The 24,035-nt window shown below is 40.5% G+C and overlaps 1 protein-coding gene across 1 annotated transcript in view; it reads left to right on the forward strand.

Moving 5' to 3' along the window:
* The first annotated feature begins 6,826 nt into the window (after positions 1 to 6,826).
* KLHL2 (kelch like family member 2) overlaps positions 6,827 to 24,035 on the forward strand; it is a 125,966-nt gene continuing 108,757 nt past the window's right edge. Inside the window, exons 1-2 of the mRNA XM_045988216.1 lie at positions 6,827 to 6,996; positions 20,757 to 20,882. Of these exons, the coding sequence (XP_045844172.1) occupies positions 6,971 to 6,996; positions 20,757 to 20,882 (152 nt within the window). The 5' untranslated portion in view covers positions 6,827 to 6,970. The remainder of the gene's footprint in view (positions 6,997 to 20,756; positions 20,883 to 24,035) is intronic.

The raw sequence follows: 24,035 nt of genomic DNA on the forward strand, positions 1-24,035 counted from the left end.
CGTCATTTAATAAATGTTGCTGGTTGACTGACTGGAATCAAAGTAAGTTCCTCTGTGCCTTCCTTATTTATGGAGAGCCTTGATTTTATGCTTCTAAAAGTAAAAAAAGAAGAAAAATTAATATATAAATGTTGTGCACAAGTGTTCAAATGCACATTGCATGAATCTGAGTTAGAATATACATTCCTGGAGGTAAATGTTTTGGTTGGTGAATATAGTAAATCGTGCCAGTTTGTTCATTCAAAATATGTGTTGCATGCATACTATGTGCCAGAGCTTTTCTAAGCCTGCATATTGGGGGGACCAAACAGACTAAAATCTATGCCTTCATGGAGTTTACATTCCAAGGGGGAAGACAGATGATAACTGAAATAAACATGTAAAACACCTAGTCTGTTAAATTGTGATTTATAAATAAGTGCTTTGGGGAAAATTAAATCAGAAAAGGAGTTTAGGGAGTATTGAGAATACAAATGCAACTTAAAATAGGATGGTCAGTGCTTTCCCTATGTGGCATTAAAAATTGATATAATACCTAAGTATAATATAATTAACATTTGCTTGAATCAGTTTGCTTCAGAAAGTATGACTGGGAATATTTTTCTTGTGATTTAGTTTTAGTTGGCTTTTAACAAAGACTTCAAAATGGCAGATTAGGTTCATTTTTAGTTCAGTGAAGAATAGTTCTCATACATATGCAGCCTGGATTCAATTCTATTTCTTGGGTTGGATTATTACCAAGATCTTAACAAGGAAAATGAAGAAATATGGATGCCTCAGGCATTGACTAACCACTTATATCGTGCATTAAACATGCTTCTCTGCATCCAGAAGCTGACTAGAACCAGATTAAGAACTAGAAAGGATTTCTTGGCAAAGGATCCTGACTCGCAAAAATAATTCTGAGACTTGGGCTGAGCTCAAATTTTAGGATTTATGTGGAAATTCAAGACTTATCTTTCCTATTACCATGTGAACAATTTGAACAAATAGTACAAACCCCCAGAGGCTTTGTTCTCAAAAAAGTCTGGTTTCAAGAGTATTTTTCATCTCTTCTGTCAGCATTGTCCTTTATTTAAGTAAAGCATTCCTTTCCCAGTGTTATACAGTACATTAAAGAAAAAGACCCATTTCAACATCATACTTTGTTATCAAAAATATTGTGATTAAAATAATATAGAAGGCATTGAAATGTATTCTAGGAGAAAGGAGAGTAGGGCCTAGGGTATAAAATACTATTTGGCTAAAATAATACCAATAAGAAGTTACCTCATTATATTAAAGCTATTATATTAAAATGTAATCCACTAATCAATTATTCTGTTAATTCATATTAGATAATCTCTAAGTTTTATTAGGGGTGAAGAAAGGACATTGGAGATGAGTAGCTGGGGATGGCCAGAGGTGGTAGATAATTGATGCCAAAAGGAAAAAAAGGAACAGAATGGGGAAAATGAGAATGCCAACAACAAATTTATTTCACTGTTTGGTTTAGGCTCCACGCTATGAACAGTCAGCTGTGATGGACACACAGAAGATGTGGGTAGATGTATGTGTGTGTCTGTGTGTGCACACGCACGCATAACTTCAGATGAATGACAGCATGCTAATAATGCTTCCTGTAATTTGTCAAGAATTTTTACTTGCTCTTTCTTCCCCCCAGCATTGCTGACTGTGTAGAAAGATGTTTTAGATAATTCTCTAATGAGATATTACATCACTAGACTACATAAATAGATACCATATAACTCTATACAAGTAAAAATAGATTAAGTAGATTTCCTTTTCTTAAAAAAAGCACAGAGAAACTGCTTACCTGATATACATTAGTGTGAAGTCTATTTTTGGATACTTCCTGCACCAAGTCCAACAGATTTCCAATTAAACTTTGCAGCAAACAATTTGCTTTCATTTCTCCTGGAGCCTCCCATAGAGGATAATGGGCAGGTGTGCTGTGCTAGAAGTAGGGTGGGTATCTTAAAGACTGTGAAAACAAGGAAGCATTTGCAGGGTAAACTGGAGTCATAAAAATGAAGGATTCCTTCCAGTAAGGATTTTCTATTGGTCTGGAGCAGAAGAGTTACATCACACCATTTAACACCACAAAGCATGTAATAAATACCTTTAATGTACTGACAAATCCATTTGCTAAACAGCAAAATCTTGCAAAGATATTTTGAAATGCTTCATAATATATTAGGTATACTAAGCTTCTTCCGAATAAGAAGAATAAAAGCAAAAACCTTTATTTAAAATTAGAAAAGCAACTCAAGTAATGCATTTCAAACTACCTATTTAGGATAGAAAATAAGATTTTTTTTTGAAGGTCTCCATCTTCTTTAAAAGTGTATTTTTGAGCAAGTGATGCTTTTCATACCTGTTATATTTACACAGAAAAGAATTACAAAAACAGGATCTTCCAGCTTTATACTCCTTGGTGAAATTAAGTCTTTTCTTTACATGGATAAGTCTCAGTTCCCAGATTTTTGCCATGTGATGTGTTTGTGCCTGCCATTGCTACCGCAATGTCTGATTTCAACTCAGTCTAAGTAATTTTTGTCACCAGCTACTGTCATGGATGTATTCTTCTGTGAGCCTCTTCCTCCTTCTTCTTTTCATTCCGTCTTCTGCACAAGTGATATATTCAGGTTATTCACATTAGCTTTAGGTTGTAGTTACTAATATGGCTAAAGACTTGTTTTATTCCAACAGTATAACAAATGAACTTTTGTGTCATCCCTCTGTGGGGTGTGAAGAACTCATCTAAAGAAACATCAGGAGATGAGTGGAGCTAATAACCCACGCAGGGAGAGCTCAAACACCTTTGCATATCCAGTCAGCTCCATACCAAGGAAAATGGAAATGAGAAGTCCTTGGTGGCCTTGGGTAGCTACTCCTAATCTTTTGTGTCCTTTAGTTGAGAAAATGGTGAAACTGACATACAAATAAAGGTGTGTTAAGTTTTTTTCCCCCCACAAATGAACTTGCTTTCTTCTTGTCAAGCACTGTCATTTACTCTTCTTGTGAATGGTAAAGCATGGTTGGGTCTTGGGGTTGCATCTGGCCAAGGGTCAGCTTTGTGAAGTTACTTGGCCCATGCAAAGATGAATATGGAAACTGGTCTCATAAATTGCTACTTAGGCAGTTCTGCTTATATCTGAAAGCCGAGGATTCTACCACTGTCTTTTCCGAAAACAACAAAAGCTCAGTATGGATTAATTAACATTTTCACATTGCTTCAAGATTCTTAGATGAGATGTTGAGTTGTGGGTTTAGTTCTTCCACTTTTTTGCAAGGAACGCATCAGGGCAGAGACTTGGATTAGAAATATGGACTGCCTTCAAATCTACCCAGTGTCCACCATGCTAGGATACTAGAGCTTGTAGACTGACATTTGACTCTCAGTGAGGTTGAGCTATACTAGGGTAAAAACGTACTCTTTCCCAGACCATTTGTAAAATCTACAAGTTTAAAACTAGATATGAAAAAGTAAAGGTTTGGGTACACACTTAGCATTCTAGATGACCTGGATCTCTTAAGGAGCAGAGAATTCTAACAGATATAATTAATCCAGGGGAGGAGGTGAAAGGAGCTATGGTTTGAAGTTGTGTGCCTACTTGTCAGACTGATACATCCTCATTTGGGTGGGAATATACACAAGCAGTAGAAGATTTTTTTTTTTTTTTATTTCTTCTTCTTGAAAGAGTTCCTGAAATGGCTGATCAAACAGCTCTGCTCACTCACCTTATATGTAGAAAAAGGAAGTCAGGCCATAGTTTTGATCAAATCTAAGCTAGTGTGTATCTCTTGGGTCCAGTACTTAATCTCAGCTCAGTCAGGTATGACTGATAGTCATGTAAATGTGTAGAAATAATAACAGCAATGACCATTTATTTTTTTATTTTTTTAAAGATTTTATTTATTTGATATATATAGAGAGATCACAAGTAGATAGAGAGGCAAGTAGAGAGAGAGGGGGAAGCAGGCTCCCTGCTGAGCAGAGAGACCGATGTGGGGCTCGATCCCAGGACCCTGAGATCATGACCTGAGCCGAAGGCAGAGGCTTAACCCACTGAGCCACCCAGGCACCCCCAGCAATGACCATTTATTAAGTGCTTCCATTATACACTTATGTTATACACTTTAGGTAGATTATTTCATTTCATTCTTACAATGATCTGATAAAGTAGGAAGTTTTTTTGGAATCTGAAAAAACCACCAATAACTCATTATGTATGGAGCACCTGGGTGACTCAGTTGATTAAATGTCTGCCTTCTGCTCAGGTCAAGGTCCCAGGGTCCTGGGACCGAGCCCCGCAATGGGTTCCCTGCTCAGCAGGCAACCTGCTTTTCCCTCACCCACTCCCCCTGCTTGTGTTCCTTCTCTCTTTCTCTTTCTCTTGCTCTCTCTCTGTCAAATAAATAAATAAACAAAATCTTTAAAAAACCCTCACTATGTATGCCCTACTCATGGTGCATCAATAATGCCACCACATATGGAGAGGTTAGCCCATGCTAAGGTGTACTAAAATATTGCTTTTTTTCTGGAATACTTCACTAGGCCACCAAGACATTTCTGGTCCTCCTCCTACCCCATCCACTGTTCCTTCTCTTTCTCCTTTAATGAATTCTCTTCATCTTACTATCTTTTTTTTTCCTTTTTTTTTTTTTCCATCTTACTATCTTAATTTTGGAGTGCCCCAGGGCTCATTTCTTTGTCCTCTTCCATAGCTACATGATATAGTGGATCTCAGCCAGTTCCACGACTTTAAATAACATCTGCATGACGACAAACTCCACAGTTATGTCCACTTCAGATATACTTATCTAATTGTCTACACCTATATTCACATGGATATTTAATAGAAACCTCCAAATTAATCATTTCTAAATCAGAGTTTACAAATACTTCCCTCCCCTGACCAAATCTGTTTCTTTCTATCTCCTCAATCTCAGTAAATATCAAGTCCATTCTCCCAATAGCCCAGATCAAAAACCCTGGGGATCATCTTTGACTCTATTCTTTTTCTTATACTCATATCTAACCTATCAGCAATTCCTGTGTGCTTTATCTTCTAAACAGAATCAGAACCTGCCCACTTCTCTCCGTCACTCTGACTTTAGTCCAGGCCATCCTTATTTTCATTCCAGCTAGGCTAAACTGTTTGCTCTCTTACTTCCCCGCATATTCTGCTCATATAGCAACCAGTCATCTTTTGAAAAACAAAACAAAATACCACTTTTTAAAATTATGGGCCTTGAAAAACATACACATACACATAAATGATGACCATCCTCATGTATCCATCACTCAGCATCAAAAATTAACATTTTGCCCATTTTAAAATCATTTTTCTTCAATTCCTTACCCTTCCTTTTTCTTTTTTGGTGCAGTATTTTAGAACAAATACCAGCAAAGCTGTCCTTTTAATTATCAGATTAATCTGCTCACAACTTCACAGTAGCTCCTCTTCTTGGTGAAAACCAGATTTTCTATGATGGCCTACAGTGCCTCTGTGATCTGTCGGTACTCCCCACAGGACATCTCCTTGGACTGTCTCCTGTCCTCACTCTGCTTCAGCCACACCAGAGGTTCTCAAACCTTAGGGCCTCAGCATCATCTGGAAGCCTTGTTACAGCACAGACTCCTAGGCTCCACCCTCCAGAATTTCTGGTTCAGTAGATCTGAAGTAGGCCTCCTGAATTCACATTTCTAACCAACTGCCAGATGCTACTGTTGTCCAGCGGGCCTATCTGGGTGACCACCTGCTACATTGTTCTTCTCCCTGTTCCTCAACAAGCCAGGCAAGATCTTGCACAGGAGTCTCTGCCTTACTCTTCCTGGCCCTGAGGACTTTTTGCTTCCCTGAAGATTGATTTTATTCCATCCCTGTTTAAATGATATCATTTGAGGGGCCTTCTCAGGCTACTCCTAAAATAGCATCCCATTTCCCTCACTCTGATTTTCTGCATAGCATGCATCCTTCGTTTGTTTCTTAGCCCGTCTAGATTGACAGTTCCATGAGCAAGGAGACCTGGTTTTGCTCTCTTACCGCATCCCCTACCGAAATCTTGTCTAGTAGGTGCTCACTTCATCTGTACAACGAATGGATCATACACTGAGAAGGGAGGCCCAGGTCCTTGCTTGGGAAACTGGACATATTCATTTCTTCTTGCCTCAGTTTCACCATTTGCTAAGAAGTAGTTGGTTAATGCCTACCCTTCCCATCTCCCTGGGCATAGATAGGCACAAATCAAAAGACAATGATGTGAACAGCCTGAGAAGCAGAGCAGTAAGTCAAGAGAGCGCGCTGATATGCTGTGCTTTCGGGTGCCCTTTCCCCGCACAGACAACACGCCCTTCTATTTTCTAGCTTGCCCCCGCCCCGGTGACCCACAACCCCAGCTGCGGGCGGCCGCCACCCCCGTCCCGCCCCGCACCCGGCTGGCGCCCGCACGCCTCCGCCGGCAGCAACAGCAGCAGCAGCGGCAGCAGCACCCTCCGCAGCGGTAGCACCCTCAGTAGCAGCCGCAGCAGCAGGAGGAGGAAGGGGAGGCGCCGAGGGAGGGGTCCTCGGCCGCCGCGGGAGGCCGCATCGCCGTCCCGTCACGGCGTCGGCGCGGCCGGGGCCGAACCCGGAAGTGGCCGAGCCCGCGCGCCCGCCAGTCCCGCCGCCGCCGCCGCCTCCGCCGCCTCCGCTGCCGCCGCCGCCCGCGCCTCTGCCGCCGCCACCGCCCCGCACTCCGGCGAGCGCGGGAGCCGCGCAGGCAGACGGAGCGCGCCCGGCCGAGCGGGCCATGGCCGCGGGGGCCGCCGCCGCAGGTGGTGGCGCGCGGTGAGGCGAGAGCGGCGCCCCCTCTGGGGCGGATGGAACGCGGCTCGGCGGGCGGGCAGTGCCGGCGTCCGCGGCTGGAATGGTGCTGGCGGCGGCGGTCGGTGCCTGCGTTCTGAAGCCCGAGAGGAGCCACAATGGAGACGCCGTCGCTGCCTCCCGCGTGAGTGAGCGGGCGGGCGAGCGAGCGGGCGGGCTGACTGTGCCGCTGCGGATAAGCGCGCCGCTGCGGCGCGTGTCGCCGGCCGCGGGGGCTGCTCGGAGACGGCCACCCGGTGCCCGCCGGCGGAAGCCGCCGGGAGCCGCCGTGGAGCGGACGCCGGGGGCGGCGGGAGGTGGAAGCTGCGGGGCGTGACGAGGCGCGGTTCCCGCAGTCCTGAGGTGGACGCGGACGGAAACTCAGCCTGGCCAGGCAGTGACTTAAAACCCTGTCCAGGATTTCCAGGGAAGGGTCTTCCCGATCCCAGACGAATAGAAGATTCGGTGTGGGGCTGAGCTTGGGGACTCTGCCCGTCCTGTGTACGCCTCCCTGGAATGCATGGGCTGCTGGTGCCCAGCTTGCCAACCCCTTTCTGAGGGATGGAGATGTGCTGCACGGGAGTCCGTTGAAAAAAGGAAACTGGAAAGTATCAGACACCGGTGTCTAAATGAATTGGTCTTAGGTTGCTTGCTTCTCTGAATTTCTATTAAAATTATTATCTGAGGAGCTTTTACATCACTCTAAAGGAGCCACGGCTCTTCAGGGCATGTGACCTCTTTTACCTGGCACTGCAGAAAATTGTATCCAGAAACCGGAGCATCTTCTGTTTCCTTGGTACCCGGCAAATTAGTAGTGTAGCGACCTGCCAGGCACAGGTGTCTTTTTCCTTGGTACCCAGATACATTCAAGATACCTGCAACGAAACTACTTTCCAGAAATAATAACAGTTGCACAATTATTGTGGAAGCTATCGAAGATTTGCATTATTCAGTACAGTGTTATGTTTTGGAAAGTGTTTAGTAAAAGTGGACTATAAAATCCTCAGGAGTTTTGAAAATTTCAATTTTGATTTGCCTTCCTTAGGTTAACCTTTAGGAAGGAACAAGAGCCCTTTGAATCTGACTTTTCAGACCTCAAGCAAACCTCATTCTGAGAACGGAGTACCTTTTCATGGGAGCTTATTCATGGAGCCTTATCGTTTTTCACTTAGATTTGGCTAGCTTCTCTCCATGGCACCAGCCTCTTGCGGTTAGTTGGCAGAGTTCCAGCCAAAATGTGGATATTTGGCTTGGGCTGAATAATATTTTGATGTCAAGTCCTTTCAGGAGAGCTAATAGGATCCTGGAACTACAGTTTCTAAAAGTGCCTTACAGAATTTTTAGCTTGAGTGGAACAGGTCATCGGGATCTGAGGAGTAGACCATAAGACTGATGAATTGACCCTCTTGGGCGGATAGAAGCAAGGGCTCCGTTGCTTCCTGATCACTTTGGCTTTGAGGGCTTTGTGGGCTTTGTTTTCCAGTCATGTTCTTCAGTGGCTTTGGGAAAGCACCTGAACCCCTAGGAAACATGATGGTGGGTTGTTAGCATCAGCAGCGTGAATACAGCACAGCACATGGATTCTGTCCAGGCTCAAAGGCAATTAAGGCAGGAAATGTTACCTGTATGTAGGTAGCACATAATATATAGAAATACCGTGTCAGCATGTTATTTGTAGTAAATCTGCCCCTTTTATATCCATTTTCTGCAGTCCCATTTTACTTTTGGAGCAGAGGGAACTACAGGAAAGAACAGGGGCTCTTAGAATGCAGGTGAAAAAAGGGTGTGGACAATAAGGCTCTGGAAGGAGAGAGTAGAGACATAGAAAATGGTTTAAATAGACTTAATTGAAAATGAAATTGATGTGTGCATGCAAACATTGATAAACAGGATCTAGGACAGATCAATTAATCATAATTTTGGTATCTAGCACAATTCTTTGGTATTGAGACTCCATCTGTAATCCTGGAACAATGGCAGGCTGAGATGTGATGGAAAGCTAGGAATGCCCACAGGGATCAAAGAACTATTGAAACTTCTTTTAATTATGGGTGTCTAAAGTTGGTGAGACTTTTTCATTGTGCTTATTCATTTAATAATAAATACAAATAGGGTTTGTTTTCATTTGGTCTATGTAGAATTAATCCTCAGTTCAGAGTTTGTTAGAATCTGAAATTAGAGTCTAGTTTGTTAGAATCCTACCACTTGGCCTCTTTGCCTTCACTCCCATTAGCTTACTTTTTCCTTCCTCACTAAGTCATGGGGTGCCGTGTTTGAGAATTACAAGACAGTGTCTTTGGGGAAGGAGCTTTATTGGGCCTCACTGGGCTAAAGCTTGGTGGATGGTGGCAGTGGTTATTGGGAGGACTCAGCTTTTCATAAGGTTAGATTTTTAGCCTGAGCTTTAAGGCAGGGAAAGATGTTTGATGTGGGCTTAAGCCTTGGGTGATGTGGTAGGAAGCGGGGACTTAGATCCTCTTTGGGGAAGTGTTTGTTTGTTAATTCATTAATTCTGCAAATATTTGAATGCCTGTCTCTGCCTGACGCTGTGTAGGAGCTTATGCTGGTGCTTCTTCTCTAACAGCTAGTTTCACAGTGTTTTCAAATCCCACCTTGCTGCCCTTTGGCCTGTTAGCACATGGTCTTAGAGGGGTAGAGTTTCCGTAGTTCCTTTGGGATAGGCTTGTTGAAATTAGGTTTTGATTTCTTGTACTCTTTCCACTCTTTGCCTCCACTTTCTCCTCATCCTTTTTGACTCTCATGTTGTCACTGGGCTTCATATCTCTGCATACTGTTTTTTGCATCCTATATGTAGCATTTCGATTGTCTTGCATTTTGGAGTCTGGGTGATGTGAAGATAATGGGATATTTGATTGAACCTGAAGGTGTGTTACTAAAAAGTAGATATATGGTAGTAAAGGGAATCCAGGTGGTAAACTGTGATATGCAGCCTTGACCCTAGGAATGTTTCACACATTCTGGCTTCTATGGTTATTTTGCAAAGGATTTTCATAATTATTAAATTGAGGGAAGACTGAGGAATGGAGTGCATTTCTTTGATGAGCCCTCACCAGTTTCTTAGCCTTCATTTTCTTACTGGCTCCTCTTTCCCAAGTTGGCTTTCTCTCTATAAGCCTTATATTGTTGCTTTTCCTTCACAAAACTAAGCAAATATGCCTCAGATGCAACCATATCTTGGAACAGTGATTCCACATCACTGGAGACTCTTGGCATCAGAGTTGTTCAGGCGTAGGCAGGCAAACATCTCGTTGACCACGCTCTAAGGGATTTAGACAGCAGAAGATGGGTTGAATTAGAACAGAGGTTTTCAGAATTTTGGATTTCACTGACCTGTGAAGTTAAAAGAAAAAAACTCAGGTCCAACACAGGATTTCTTAAGTTTTTGGTTTTGCCTAGCAGGAAAAAAAATCTATAAAATAATAATTATCAACTCTCACTATCTTTTGGTAAGAGAAAGGGCGTTTTATTGTCCCTTTCCAAATACAAAGAAGGGCATTATCTCAGACTAAAGGATAGTCCTTAAATGGAATTAATTTAGTTTTATGAAACCTTACTACATTTTCCTTATTTTGTCACAGACCAGTAAAAAGTTCCCTGAAGCCTGACATTTGTAATCCACTGGACCAGATGACCTTTAATGTTTAAGATTCAATTACTGTGAATTTAGAACCCTGACGCAAGTTACCCCCATATTCATTGGTTTGTCTTTTATAGCACATTGGAATATATTCTTGTTTTGTATAACTAGACATGAATGTAAGTTGGGCATCTGTCAGATCATAGGTGAATCTCCTTAGTGACAAAGATGTTTAAAATATTTAGGAGCAGTAATGGCTGACAAGATGATGTTGAGAGAAGACATGGATCAGTGTGTGTCGAAGGAAGTGTTATATAAGGAAAATTCTGAAGTTATTTGGGAACTTGAGAAGTGGATTCTGGAAATAGGTAACATGTCAGCAGTAGTTTTAAAATTTTCTGATGCTGGGAAATCACTTGTCCTCCTCCTACTGAATAGCCCCAAACCTTGTTTATAGTCTGTACTTTCTAATGCACCCCGTAGGCATTCAATAAATATTAGTAAGTGTGCTTTCATGAACGTGACTGTAAATTTACTCACCTGTGGCTGTTAAGGAACTGCATCGGGAATGTTTATGAAAACAATTGAACTTCTTAAGATCAGATGGAGGGTTCTTTCCAGGTGATACAGAGAATGAAAATTGCTTTTTAGATGCTCTTCTATAGAGTTCTTCCAAATTCCAGATGTATTTACTGTTTATAATAAGGGAGCTCAGGTTTTTCATTCATATTTTTGGGTGCTTACTGTGACCAGGGTTTTGGGATATCTCAGAAAACAAAGTCCTTTTCCTTGTGGTTGAAACTGATAGTGAACAAATATATAATACATTTACTGTAGTGCATCGGTCAATATATTTTGTGTTATGTGCTTTACTGTTTTACATTTCAGGCTGTTGGCATTTGCTGAAGTATTTTTTTTTTTAAGATTTTATTTATTTATTTGACAGAGATCACAAGTAGGCAGAGAAGCAGGCAGAGAGAGAGGAGGAAGCAGGCTCCCTGCTGAGCAGAGAGCCCGATGCGATGAGGGGCTCCATCCCAGGACTCTGGGATCATGACCTGAGCCGAAGGCAGAGGCTTTAACCCACTGAACCACTCAGGTGCCCCACTGAAGTATTTTTTTGATCAGTTCTTTTCACTGATTCTGCCTTGAAAAATAAGTTCTTGCTTTCCATGTCACTACTTTTTCTTCATTTCCTCCTGTAGGTTTTAGGTTGTTAAATGTGATTCACTTTATCTCATTTAGTCTTGTCAACACCCTTGTCTGTAGGTCTCTATTGTCTTTTTCCAGATGGTTAATTTTCATAGGTTATCAAGTAGAGGAGAAATTGGGACTCGTTGAACACTTTTTTCCTGTTTTACATGGCTTCTCTTCTGTTACTGTTTGTTGGCTGCTCCTCACAAATGCAGGTCTTGGCCAGTTGTTTTTAATCAACTATTAATCACTAAGTTGTGGCTCCATCTATATCTTAAGTCTGGACTCTAGATCTGTGCTTCAGTCTTGAATTTTCAGCTTCTTACAGAATATCTACTCTCAGCTTATATCTTAGATTCAACATGCCTAAAACTGAGTTCTCAAACTGACTTCGCTTTATAACATCTGCGCTTATTCAATGGTTAATCATTCTTCTGGTCCTAGATACCCAAAGCCATGGAAGGATCTCTGGTTCCTCTCTCTCTCTCTCTCTCTCTCTCTCTCTCTCTGGTCATCTTCCACATCTTGTCAGCTTCCAGGAACTGTAGAGTCCTGGTTTCAAGTGTCCGTTTTGACTACTTCCATTCTGATGAACAGATTTTAATCCCTTGATACCTGCATTTTTTTTCTCCTTTTAACCTCTATGTGTTCTTTCCTCACCGTTTAGCCCACCTACGCTTTTGACCCCAACAACATCTTAGAGTCACATCCAATGACTTAGCAAACCAGTTATCTCAACCCAGTGATCAGAACCCTCTTACCATTTTGGCCTAATCTTATAGTATGTTCAAAATTATTTGCTTTTAAACTCCTAGAGTAAACTCTGCCTTATCACATAGCCTTTTCCTGTCCTGTCCCCAGTTAAAACAACTTGGAATTCTTCCAAGGCCCACTTGGAACCCTGTCTTTCTTCAGTCTCTTCCCTATTTACTCCAATTCATTTCAGCTGCTCTTTGCATTCCTACAGTATCAGTAACCCATTATCTTGCACTTACTACTGACTTATGCCATTCCCTAGTGGTTTCAGATGTGCCTCTCCAGTTAGATGTTAATTGGAAGAAGTTTCCTGTGTTCAGTCTCCTCTATATCCCTCACTCTGCTTAATGTTAGGGCCTGTGGTCGGCATCTAAGCAGTGCTTACCTACTTGATTTATTAACAGTGGTGATTGTCTGGAGTATTGCTAATAACTTTTGATTGATTGTTGCAATTAAAAATGAAGAAGGACATTAAAATCCATAAAAATAGATTTCTACATTCAGTTTAGCTTCTAACCTCAACATTTTTCTTCTTAACTCTGTATTTACAGTCATACAGTACTTAGTGCTTGAATAGCTCCCTGAGGCAAGTAGGTGAGGTGTTATTATCTTTGACTTTCCTATTACATTTCATATTAGACGTATTTATGGAATAACAAAAGCTTATTTTATAAGTAAACTGTCTGAAGCCCAGAGAGGCCAAGTGACTATACCCAAGGTCACTTGGTTAGTATTAGGTGTAGCACAACTACAGTGCAGGTCTTCCAGCTGATTCTGGTCCTCTTCTAGTGCCTTTTCGTTCAAGTGCTAGAAAATGTGGCCTAGTCAACTGAATTGTCAAATCAGATTGCTGCCCTCTCTTACTGGCCAAGTGCTGGTAATACTATGAAAAGTGGCGAAAAAAAGGCCAGAAATAGGAGTTGCTAAAAGGCATGGGAGTGTTTGAAATGGATCATCAACTTCCTCCTCCCAATTTTAGCACATCATAAATTTCCCACTCTGACAGTGCTTTGTTAACTGTTTATAACGTATTCTTTAACACAAGATTGATCTTGCACAAGACATACTTTTACCCTGGTCCCTTTCCTGGTAATAGTCACTGCCAGGGACAAAAAGTGCCTGATTGTGCTCTGTTTGTCATGTAGGTGGGAGGGAGAGAGAGCTGAGCTGAACTGAAGCAGAGCTTTTTACAGCTCTATTGTTCTACTATCAGAGAACAATTATATCCCAACTTCCATCAGCCTCTCTACTTCAGACATCCCAACCACCTCCTCCTGCCAGCGCTTCCCCACACACTTAACATAAAGCCACACAACTAAATCCTAGGAGAAAAAGAGGGGACATATGTGATTTCTCCCTCTGTCCTCCAGTAGGTTCAGTGCTCTGCTTTCATTGTTAATCCATTTTAGTAAAATTGGGTCTTTCCAGCTTTTCCAGCTCAGAGAAAGCTGAAACTTAACTTTTGGAGATATAGATAGATAGATAGATAGATAGACTCAGTGGCATTACCTTTTGTTCTGTCACCATGCAAAGATATTACAATATTGTTGACTATATCCCCTGTGCTGTACCTCTCATCCTCGTGACTTACCTTGTAACTGGAAGTTTGTACCTCTTAGTCCCAGTCACGTGTTTCACCCAGCCCCCAAACCTTCTCCTTTCTAGCAACCACTAGATTGTTTTCTATATTTATGAATCTGTGTCTCTTTTGTTGTTGTTTGTTTAGATTCCACGTGTAAGTGAAATCATGTGGTATTTGTCTTTGACCTTTTTCTCTTAGCATAATACTCTAGGTTTGTCCATATCTTTGCAAATGGCAAGATTTCAATGGCATTATTATGATGTTTTGTAAGGTGTTCTCTGACTAGATGGCATGATTTTTTTCTTTGCTTTTTGTATTTGTCTCATAAATGCTTCCTATTCACTTCCTAAAGCTTTTCATACTGAAGGTATAATCCAAATTCTTACATGTCAGGAGGGCAGATGTTAACGTCTTTTTAAGCTATATTTATTTGGTAATATGACCATATATTTGTAGATTATAGTTAGTCTGCTGGCTCTGTACCTAATAAAAGTTTAAATTCCAACCACTTGAAGAGAATTTGCAGAGAATGTCTCTTTGTCTTTAGCTAATTGCAAAAACTGAAACCACAACTCTGCCACAAACTAAAACATGTTTCCAGTGGAGAAAGCCCTCTATTTTTACAACCTCTAAATACTGTGGTGGTTATTTGGGTGAGATGAAGGATGTGAGAATATTTCATTGGGAAACTGTAGAGTGACATAACAAATACTAGTTAAAATATTGGTTATCATTGAATCTCTACTTCTGATATCTTGGCTTTGTGAATGGGAGCAATGTTAGTATGATAATTAGCTTCTGAATGCAAGTTTAGCTAGGAAGGCAGCAGAGGAAATAGGAGAGATGTAATAAAGTAATGGAGAAAACTTCAGAGCAGTGGTGGATGGTGACTCTGAAAACAACAGCTGCTGACGTGAACTTGGCAGAAGTTTGTGAGTAATGGTGGGTGACTCATTGCAAGCAAGGGAGTCTTGCAGCTTTTGAGGTGAACAGGCAGAGGGGAGAGTGAGATGGTGGCCATCCAGGGGCTAAGTATTTGTGTCCTGAATGTGCAAATGTCTGGTTGCCTGTTAAATTTTGCAGCTGCATCATTCACATGAATTGTAGCATTGTTTCCACCAGAAAACCCTAAAAACATGAACAACCCATATTTTCTAAAGTATTTGTTCTCAATCTAAGATGATTGTCCCAGGGTGGGAGGTAAGTGGGTGGTGGGACATATTACATCACTTTTAAAAAAAAAATTTAAATTAAATTATACATAGCTGCCTTTAATCCCTACTCTTGGAGAAGCTGTCATTCTGATATATCTAGTCCTATAAAAAGGGCTTGCCTGAATCTTCGTGTGAAAATTTTTCATGTTTGAAAAAATTGCTTGGGTCATTCTGGTCTTGTCCCCTGCCATTGGGAATCACTATTCCCGATCAAATACTATATATCTAAAGAAACTATACCCCATTTCTAAGATGGCCTCAGAGCCAACCTCTGCTTGATTATGGCTCTTTACTCTTTCAGGAAGATAGCCCTGTTAGAGTCTTTATTTTCTCCTTCTTGGAGAACTCATTGATTGTCAGTAGTGTGTCTGGGGGCAGAGTTAGAGTTACTTAGTTACCTAGTCTGAGAAGCCAATTCTTAGAATGAGAAGCTTCTCTGGAAAAGGCTAGCTCCCCGCTTTAGAAGGGAAGCAGGGAGAAGGTATAACTACACTTAACTGGCATGACTTAAAGGGTAAACCTTCACCTCCCGCTTACCTGCTTCCTAGTATATGTTCATTTTCCATACCTGTAGTTTTAGGCATGATGTGTCATTTTTTTTTTTTTTTAACTCAGTTCTGCTTTAAAATAAGAGACCAGGGGCGCCTGGGTGGCTCAGTGGTTTAAGCCTCTGCCTTTGGCTCAGGTCATGATCTCAGGTCCTGGGATCGAGCCCCGCATCGGGCTTTCTGCTTGGCGGGGAGCCTGTTTCTCCCTCTCTCTCTCTGCCTGCCTCTCTGCCTACTTGTGACCTCTCTCTCTGTCAAATAAATAAATAAAATTAAATTAAAAAAAAAAAGTTAAATAAAAAAAGAATAAGAGACCATCTAATACAAAACCACGTAGGAAGTGAAAGATTATGGAAAGGACTTTAATGTTGAAAATGTGGCCCTGTGCAGCAGGGTGCTGTATTTCTAAGTAGCTCTTAGTACAGAGGACACTTAAAAAAAATTCAATGTTATTTCTTACTTATTCCTTTAAGCCTTTCTTTTCTTTGTAGAGTTTTTGGAGTACATCAGGAAAAACAGGATATAGACTGAAGATAGACTGTACCAATAAAAATATTGATTATTGTATGGTAGCTATCTTTTTTTTTTTTTAATATTTATTTTTTTTCCCTTTTTATTAATTTTTTCAGCGTAACAGTATTCATTCTTTTTGCACAACACCCAGTGCTCCATGCAAAACGTGCCCTCCCCATCACCCACCACCTGTTCCCCCAACCTCCCACCCCTGACCCTTCAAAACCCTCAGGTTGTTTTTCAGAGTCCATAGTCTCTTATGGTTCGCCTCCCCTCCCCAATTATAAGAACATACTATGAGCAACTCTACGCCAACAAATTGGCCAATCTGGAAGAAATGGATGCATTCCTAGAGACATATAAACTACCACAACTGAACCGGGAAGAAATAGAAAACCTGAACAGGCCCATAACCAGTAAGGAGATTGAAACAGTTATCAAAAATCTCCAAACAAACAAAAGCCCAGGGCCAGACGGCTTCCCAGGGGAATTCTACCAAACATTTAAAGAAGAACTCATTCCTATTCTCCTGAAACTGTTCCAAAAAATAGAAACGGAAGGAAAACTTCCAAACTCATTCTATGAGGCCAGCATCACCTTGATCCCAAAACCAGACAAGGATCCCACCAAAAAAGAGAACTACAGACCAATATCCTTGATGAACACAGACGCAAAAATTCTCGCCAAAATACTAGCCAATAGGATTCAACAGTACATTAAAAGGATTATTCACCACGATCAAGTGGGATTTATTCCAGGGCTGCAGGGTTGGTTCAACATCCGCAAATCAATCAATGTGATAGAACACATTAATAAAAGAAAGAACAAGAACCATATGATACTCTCAATAGATGCTGAAAAAACATTTGACAAAGTACAGCATCCCTTCCTGATCAAAACTCTTCAAAGTGTAGGGATAGAGGGCACATACCTCAATATTATCAAAGCCATCTATGAAAAACCCACCGCAAATATCATTCTCAATGGAGAAAAACTGAAAGCTTTTCCATTAAGGTCAGGAACACGGCAGGGATGTCCATTATCACCACTGCTATTCAACATAGTATTAGAAGTCCTAGCCTCAGCAATCAGACAACAAAAAGAAATTAAAGGCATCCAAATCGGTAAAGAAGAAGTCAAACTATCACTTTTCGCAGATGATATGATACTATATGTGGAAAACCCAAAAGACTCCACTCCAAAACTGCTAGAACTTGTACAGGAATTCAGTAAAGTGTCAGGATATAAAATCAATGCACAGAAATCAGTTGCATTTCTGTACACCAACAACAAGACTGAAGAAAGAGAAATTAAGGAGTCAATCCCATTCACAATTGTACCCAAAACTATAAGATACCTAGGAATAAACCTAACCAAAGAGACTAAGAATCTATACACAGAAAATTATAAAGTACTCATGAAAGAAATTGAGGAAGACACAAAGAAATGGAAAAATGTTCCATGCTCCTGGATTGGAAGAATAAATATTGTGAAAATGTCTATGCTACCTAAAGCAATCTACACATTTAATGCAATCCCTATCAAAATACCATCCATTTTTTTTCAAAGAAATGGAACAAATAATCCTAAAATTTATATGGAACCAGAAAAGACCTCGAATAGCCAAAGGAATATTGAAGAACAAAGCTATGTATGGTAGCTATCTTAAAGTTAATTCTCTACTGCAGGAAGTTTTAATTCATAATTTCTTAAGCAACATAAACACTTTTGACTCTTATATAATGATATTCCTTCTAGGGCTGAGTTGCTTTTGCTTCCATTCTGAGCATTGAAAAGCCTTCTATGATAGTTTTGCCAATCATCAATATTTTATTTCCCCTATGTTGTAAACTCTTAAGTTCTTAAACTAGAAGCAGGTATAAATCTTAACTTGTTATACATGTGGACATTCAGTGTTATATGGTCAGAAAGTTTGCATAGGTTGCATATATCTACATAATTTTTTTGTCCTACAATTTTCTTTATGAAAGGATGGTGAGAAATAGCATTATGAGAGTATGTCTCATATTACATTACATTACATATACATTACTATAAAATGTTTCCCAGTCCCCTCTGCCAGATCTGAATGTTCTTTCATCTTTGGCTCCTAGGCAGTGTCTTGTACTAATTTATTTGTAAGGTCCCTTTAAAAAACTCTCAAGGGGTGGAGAAACAGGAATTACATCTACTTCTAGTTTGCAAACCCTGGAAGAATCAGATTCTTCAACTTAAGTTGAATCTTGGGGTGCAGAGGAATGAACAAGGATAGCATCTATGGTTGATGATGGAGGTTACATTAATGTTTGAATGCCTGGGTTTCATTGCTTCATGTGCCTTCTGTGGAATCAATGCTCCCCACATTTCTGTACTGCTAAAGTTTCTCCAGCTCTAGACTCTAATATGTCAATTTGATATCTTTACTTGATATCATAAAAGCAACATGTATGAAGACGAAGCTCTTGATCTTCCTACCGCAGACTGGTTGCACTTGCGGCCCCCCCCCCCCGCCCCATCTCAGTTAGTGGAGACTCTATCCTTCCAGTTGCTCAGACCAAAAAAAAAGAGGCATTCTGTTTTTCTTGGATGTGCCACATGCATTCTGTCAACAGATCTAACTGTTGGCACTACCTTTAAAATATACCCAGAACCCAGTTGCTTCTTATCACTGCTCCTACTTCCACTGCTGCTGCCATGCTCTGAGCCCCTGTCACCCCCTGCTGCGTTATTCTCCTAAATAGTTAACCCTTTTTCATCTTTGCCCACCTTGACTATTCTCAACCAGCAACCAAAGTGATCCTTTGATAACGTACGTTGGATCGTGTCACTCTTCTGCAGTGCCTCCCTGTTGTACTTAGGGTAAAAGCCAAAGTCCTTCCAGCGTCCTACAGCCCTTCATGACCTGCACTTCCCACTATCCCCCAGCCCCAACCTTGGTCTCACGCTTCTGGAACATGCCAACTTCATACAGGCCTTTGCTCTAGCTCTTCATTCCTTCTGGACATTCTCTCACCTCCTGGTCCTGGTTCACATCTCAGTTCTCAGGTGGGCTGTTGATGATCTGATGACCCTGTTGACTAGTGCAAGTTATATCACTCCATACTCTTGCTTCTCTTTATGTTGCCTGTTTTTTTCCAATCCATTGCTCTTACTTTCTGATGTGCTTCTTACTTCATTGGCTTGTTCTGTGTATTGTCTCTTCCCTCTCTTCTCTTCCCTGCTAGACTCTAAGCTCTGTGAGGATAGGAGTCTTTTTGCGCATTGTTCATATGTATCCCAAGTGCCTAGAACAGCACTTGGTACATAGTTGGCACTCAAATAATATGTGCTGAATGAATTCATGAGAGAGAATGTTTTAAAAATGAATGAGTCTTTCAAAACGGGTCAGGAAAGGAAGAGGTGTAAAGAGAAATGTAGCAATAAATGATGATGTTTGCCTGTTCTTTGTGTGATATATATACAAGTATGATTTCTTTAGGTTTAATTTGGTATCCTGATTTTTTAATTTAATTGCTTTATTGAGGTATAATTTACATGTCATAAAATTCAACTGTTATAATTGTACAATTCAGTGATTTTTAGAATATTTCTGGAGTTGTGCAGCCATCTCATTAGCAGTTAATTCCCCTCCCCACTATGGTACCTTCATTTTATTTGTTAATTTTTTTGCCCCCCAAGTCTCAAAAGAATAATTTATACAGCAATACCGATTTAGCCCATGCTCTTGTGTTTAAATATGAAGTTAAGTATCACTGCTTAATGTAGGAAATTGTATTGAACATTAATGGAAAGAATGAGCTTGAAGAATCAGACTGGCTTGAGTCTCACCCAGCTCTACTATTTAGTTACCCAAGTTATTTTTTTTGCCTTCATCTTTTTATCTGTTAAATGGGGATAATAATAGTAATGAGTTCAGAGATTCTTTTTTTGAAGATTAAGCAAATAATTCAGGTAAATAACTTAGCACTGTGGCTGCCATATAGTGAATACTCAGTAAACTCTAGCTAACGTGATTAATCTCTTGTTAGAAGAGTAGGTCTGAAATATGTGGGATAAATAAGTTGGCAGGTGGAGAGCAAAATTCAGATCAGATTCTGAGTTCCTGAAGTTTGTGTAAAATATGATCCTGATCCTATCTTGTAATATGTTTGTAAATGATAAATGACTACAACAGGTTGTTAAAAGCAGGTTAATTTCCAACACAGAGGATCATTTCTCAGCATTTTTATTTCCAGTTGTCTGCTAAATCACTTTTACTGAATTTTCTGTGCTAGTCTTTGACAGAGCTTTGACATGGTAGAGAATACCCACTTTTTTGGGTAAATCATAGTGATCATCAGAAAATGTTCTGAATTGTGTCTTAATCTTACATTGGGATATATTGTGATACTTCCTCTAAACGAGTTTGGAAGATTCATTTTATTTCTTGTAGCCTGATAAGCCTGAACTAAATTATCTGTAATAAGATCTTTTTTTGTTGTTTTTTTCTCTTACGTACAGATGCACAAAGCAGGGTCATCAGAAGCCTCTCGATTCAAAAGATGATAATACTGAAAAACACTGCCCAGTGACAGTGAATCCTTGGCATATGAAGAAAGCTTTTAAAGTCATGAACGAATTAAGAAGGTATTGTTCCATTAATACACACGTAACCATGGATCTTTTCCCTTAATTTTTTACTTGCTTATAGTGAATATACTCTTCATGCCTCATTGTTGCTTTGTGTGATACAGAAAACATTAAAAGCTTTTTCTGCAGTTTTTTATCAGAAGCATAGATAGTAAAAGACTGCTCTGCTCTGTCCCTGTGGCTAGTCTGAATTGAGATGTTCTGTAAGTGGAAATATATAATAGATTTCCAAGATTTAATACAAAATAGAATATAAAATGTTTTATTAATAAGTTTTAAGAATATTGATTACGTTTTGAAATGATAACATACAGGATATCTTGGGTTAAATAGAAGATATTACTGAAATTATTTTCACTTGTTTCCTTTTTTGTGTGATCAGTACAAGATTTTGACATTGCACATATATTTTATACCTTACCTATATCTGTCTATCTGTATCTATATATCTATTTCTGTCTATGTATCTAATTTCTACTGGACAGCACTGGTCTAGGGTTTTTAAGTTACCACAGAGAATATGGAAAGAAGACTGCCAGAGAGGGATACCTAGGTGACTCAGTCGTTAAGCTTCTGCTCTCAGCTCAGATCATGATCTCAGGGTCCTGGAATCAAGGCCCACATTGGGCTCTCTGTTCAGCGGGGAGCCTGCGTCTCCCTCTCCCACTCCCTCTCCACACTCTCTCTCTCACAAATAAATCAATACAATCTTAAAAAAAAAAAAAGCTGTCAGAGAAAAACGTGACTCTCGTGGTGGTGGAGGTCATAGTGGTAGGAGTTTTAAGGATTGGTGACATGTCCCTTGCTAAAGTAATTCTCAGGTTTGTTTAGAGTCACTGATATGAAAGGAGTGGCTTTAAAGGTTGGGCATAGATGTCTGGGGTGGTTCAGTCAGTTAAACATCTGACTCCTGATTTTGGCTCATGTCATGATTTCAGGGCTGTGGGATGGAGCTCTGTTCCATGGTGGGTGTAGTACCTGCTTAAGAGTTTCTCCCTCTTTCTCTGTCCCCCCCTTCCCAAAATTGATTGAACCATGAGTAATTTTTTTTTTAGTTAAAAGATGAATGTATGTTCTAACAGTCTCGGTTTTCTTAGCTGTTTGTGAAAGACATGTATTTTTCTTTTTTTAATCCCATCGTTCTCTTTGTGAAAGTCAATGTATTTAAAAGCTTGAGCAATGAAAAAGGGAATGATTTATACTTTCCTTCAATCTGTTTCTGCTATGTCTTCCTAAAAGCCCACGCTTTAGGTCCATCATTTGTTTCTTCTTTACTTAAAGATTTAGTAAATATTTATATTTTTGGTGCCGGAGATACAATGGTGAGCAAAGCCAGACATGTAGCTTATGGTTGAGTGCAGGAAGCAGGCATTAATGAGAGAATTACACACATAGTTTACTGTAAATTTTAATGATAGTAAGTGCTACAAAGGAGGGCTGCCTGGTGCTCTGAACGTGGATTACAGTGGTCAGGAAAGGCTTCTGGGGGAAGATAGAAATAATTATGTTGAGATTTAAGGCCAAATGGGGTAAAGAAATGAAGCCAGGATGGGGGTGTGGGAGAGATCAGAGGAGTGTTCCAGGCACAGGGAATGGCAGTGCCCACATCTGGTGGTGGGAGGGAGCTGGCCCCATTGGAGGGACTGAGGGGCAGCTGGGGTATTGATGGCCAGTGGGGTTATGGTAAGAGAGAAAAGCCTGAGTGGGCAGGTGAGGCCCAGCATTCTTAGGGCCGTATATATTTTTGTCTTTATCAGGAGTCATGGGAGGAAGCCATTAGAGAGTTTTAAACTGAGTAGAGATATGATCAGATTTTCATTTTGAAAATAACATATTTGCTTCCAGTTGGCAAGTGGATTGGAGAGAGACGAGAAGGGTAAATTGACTATTACATATTTGATTTGCTTCCTTGTCCTGCTCTGACAGCATTTTTATTTTTATTTATTTACTTTAAAAGATTTTATTCATTTATTTGAGAGCGTGTGCATGCATGTGTGCAAGTGGGGGAGGAGGGAAGCAGCAGAGGGGGAGACTGCCTCTGTCAAGCAGGGTCAAGCAGACTCTCAGCTAAGCGTAGAGACCCACAAAGGCCAATCGTAGGACCCTGAGATCACCACCTGAGCTGAAACCAAGAGTCTGATGCTTTACTGACTGTGCCACCCAGGGGTCCCTATTTTTTATTTTTCTTTTTACTAATAATTATTTTTTCCCAAATTTTTGTTTAAACTCTAGTTAACACATTTAACAAATTTTGTTTAAACTCTAGTTAACACATAGTGTAATGACAGCATTTTTAATAAGTGTGTTTTCATTTTAGTCTTTGGGTGAATATATAGCAGGTCTGGCTGTGCTGTTTTAGTTTTTTAATTCCATTGTAACAGTAGTTAAAGGTAAACTGTACTGGCTACTAAATAGAACTGTAAGAAAAGTAAGAAAAAGCAATCTGGTCATTTTAAAACTGAGATTTTTATGGCTCTTCTTTTTCTTTGAAAAGTCTAGAAAGACTTTTTCTAGGCCTATTCACATTTCCTCACCTACCTGTGGGGTGTGGGAGCTGTGGCCTTCCATGGGTGTGAGTAGGTCTCTGTTGACCCAGGCATGACTCACTGAACTTAGGGCAGGTGACACCTTGTCCTGAGGTGGATGACCCAGGTTTGGGGAAAAACTCTTTGGCCTTGGGCCAGCGGTTTTACTTCTTTGAGACTGAGCTGTGAAATGAGGGGGAGTGGACAGGATGGAATGTAAGGTTTGTTGCTGCTCTGATGGTCTCTCAGCCTATGAGCTTTTTTCCTGCTTACCTGCACCTGGTCCTGGGGTTATTTAACACTAGCCTTCCTGTACCTATTTATCCCATTTCGGGTGTGAACTGTATGGTTCAGAAATAGTACCTTGTTCTTTGTGTCACACCGTTTCAGGAGCTAATGTGTCACCAGGCTGGAAGTTGATGATTTTCAGGACAAAGAGTGACCTTTGAAAAGCCGGAGGGTGTTGGCTGCTAGCTCTATGACCCTGTGATTGTTTTAATAAGGTCACTAGCAGGTAGTGTTTTAAAAAATAAACTCTCTTTGGGGTTCATTAGAACCCCTTTTTTTGGTTTTTAATGTCATTCACTTCTCTCTTACTCCTTATAGCCCACTGAGTAATTAAAAA

This window comes from Meles meles, chromosome 2 (genome assembly GCF_922984935.1).
Source record: "Meles meles chromosome 2, mMelMel3.1 paternal haplotype, whole genome shotgun sequence".
NCBI classification, from domain to species: Eukaryota; Metazoa; Chordata; class Mammalia; order Carnivora; family Mustelidae; genus Meles; species Meles meles.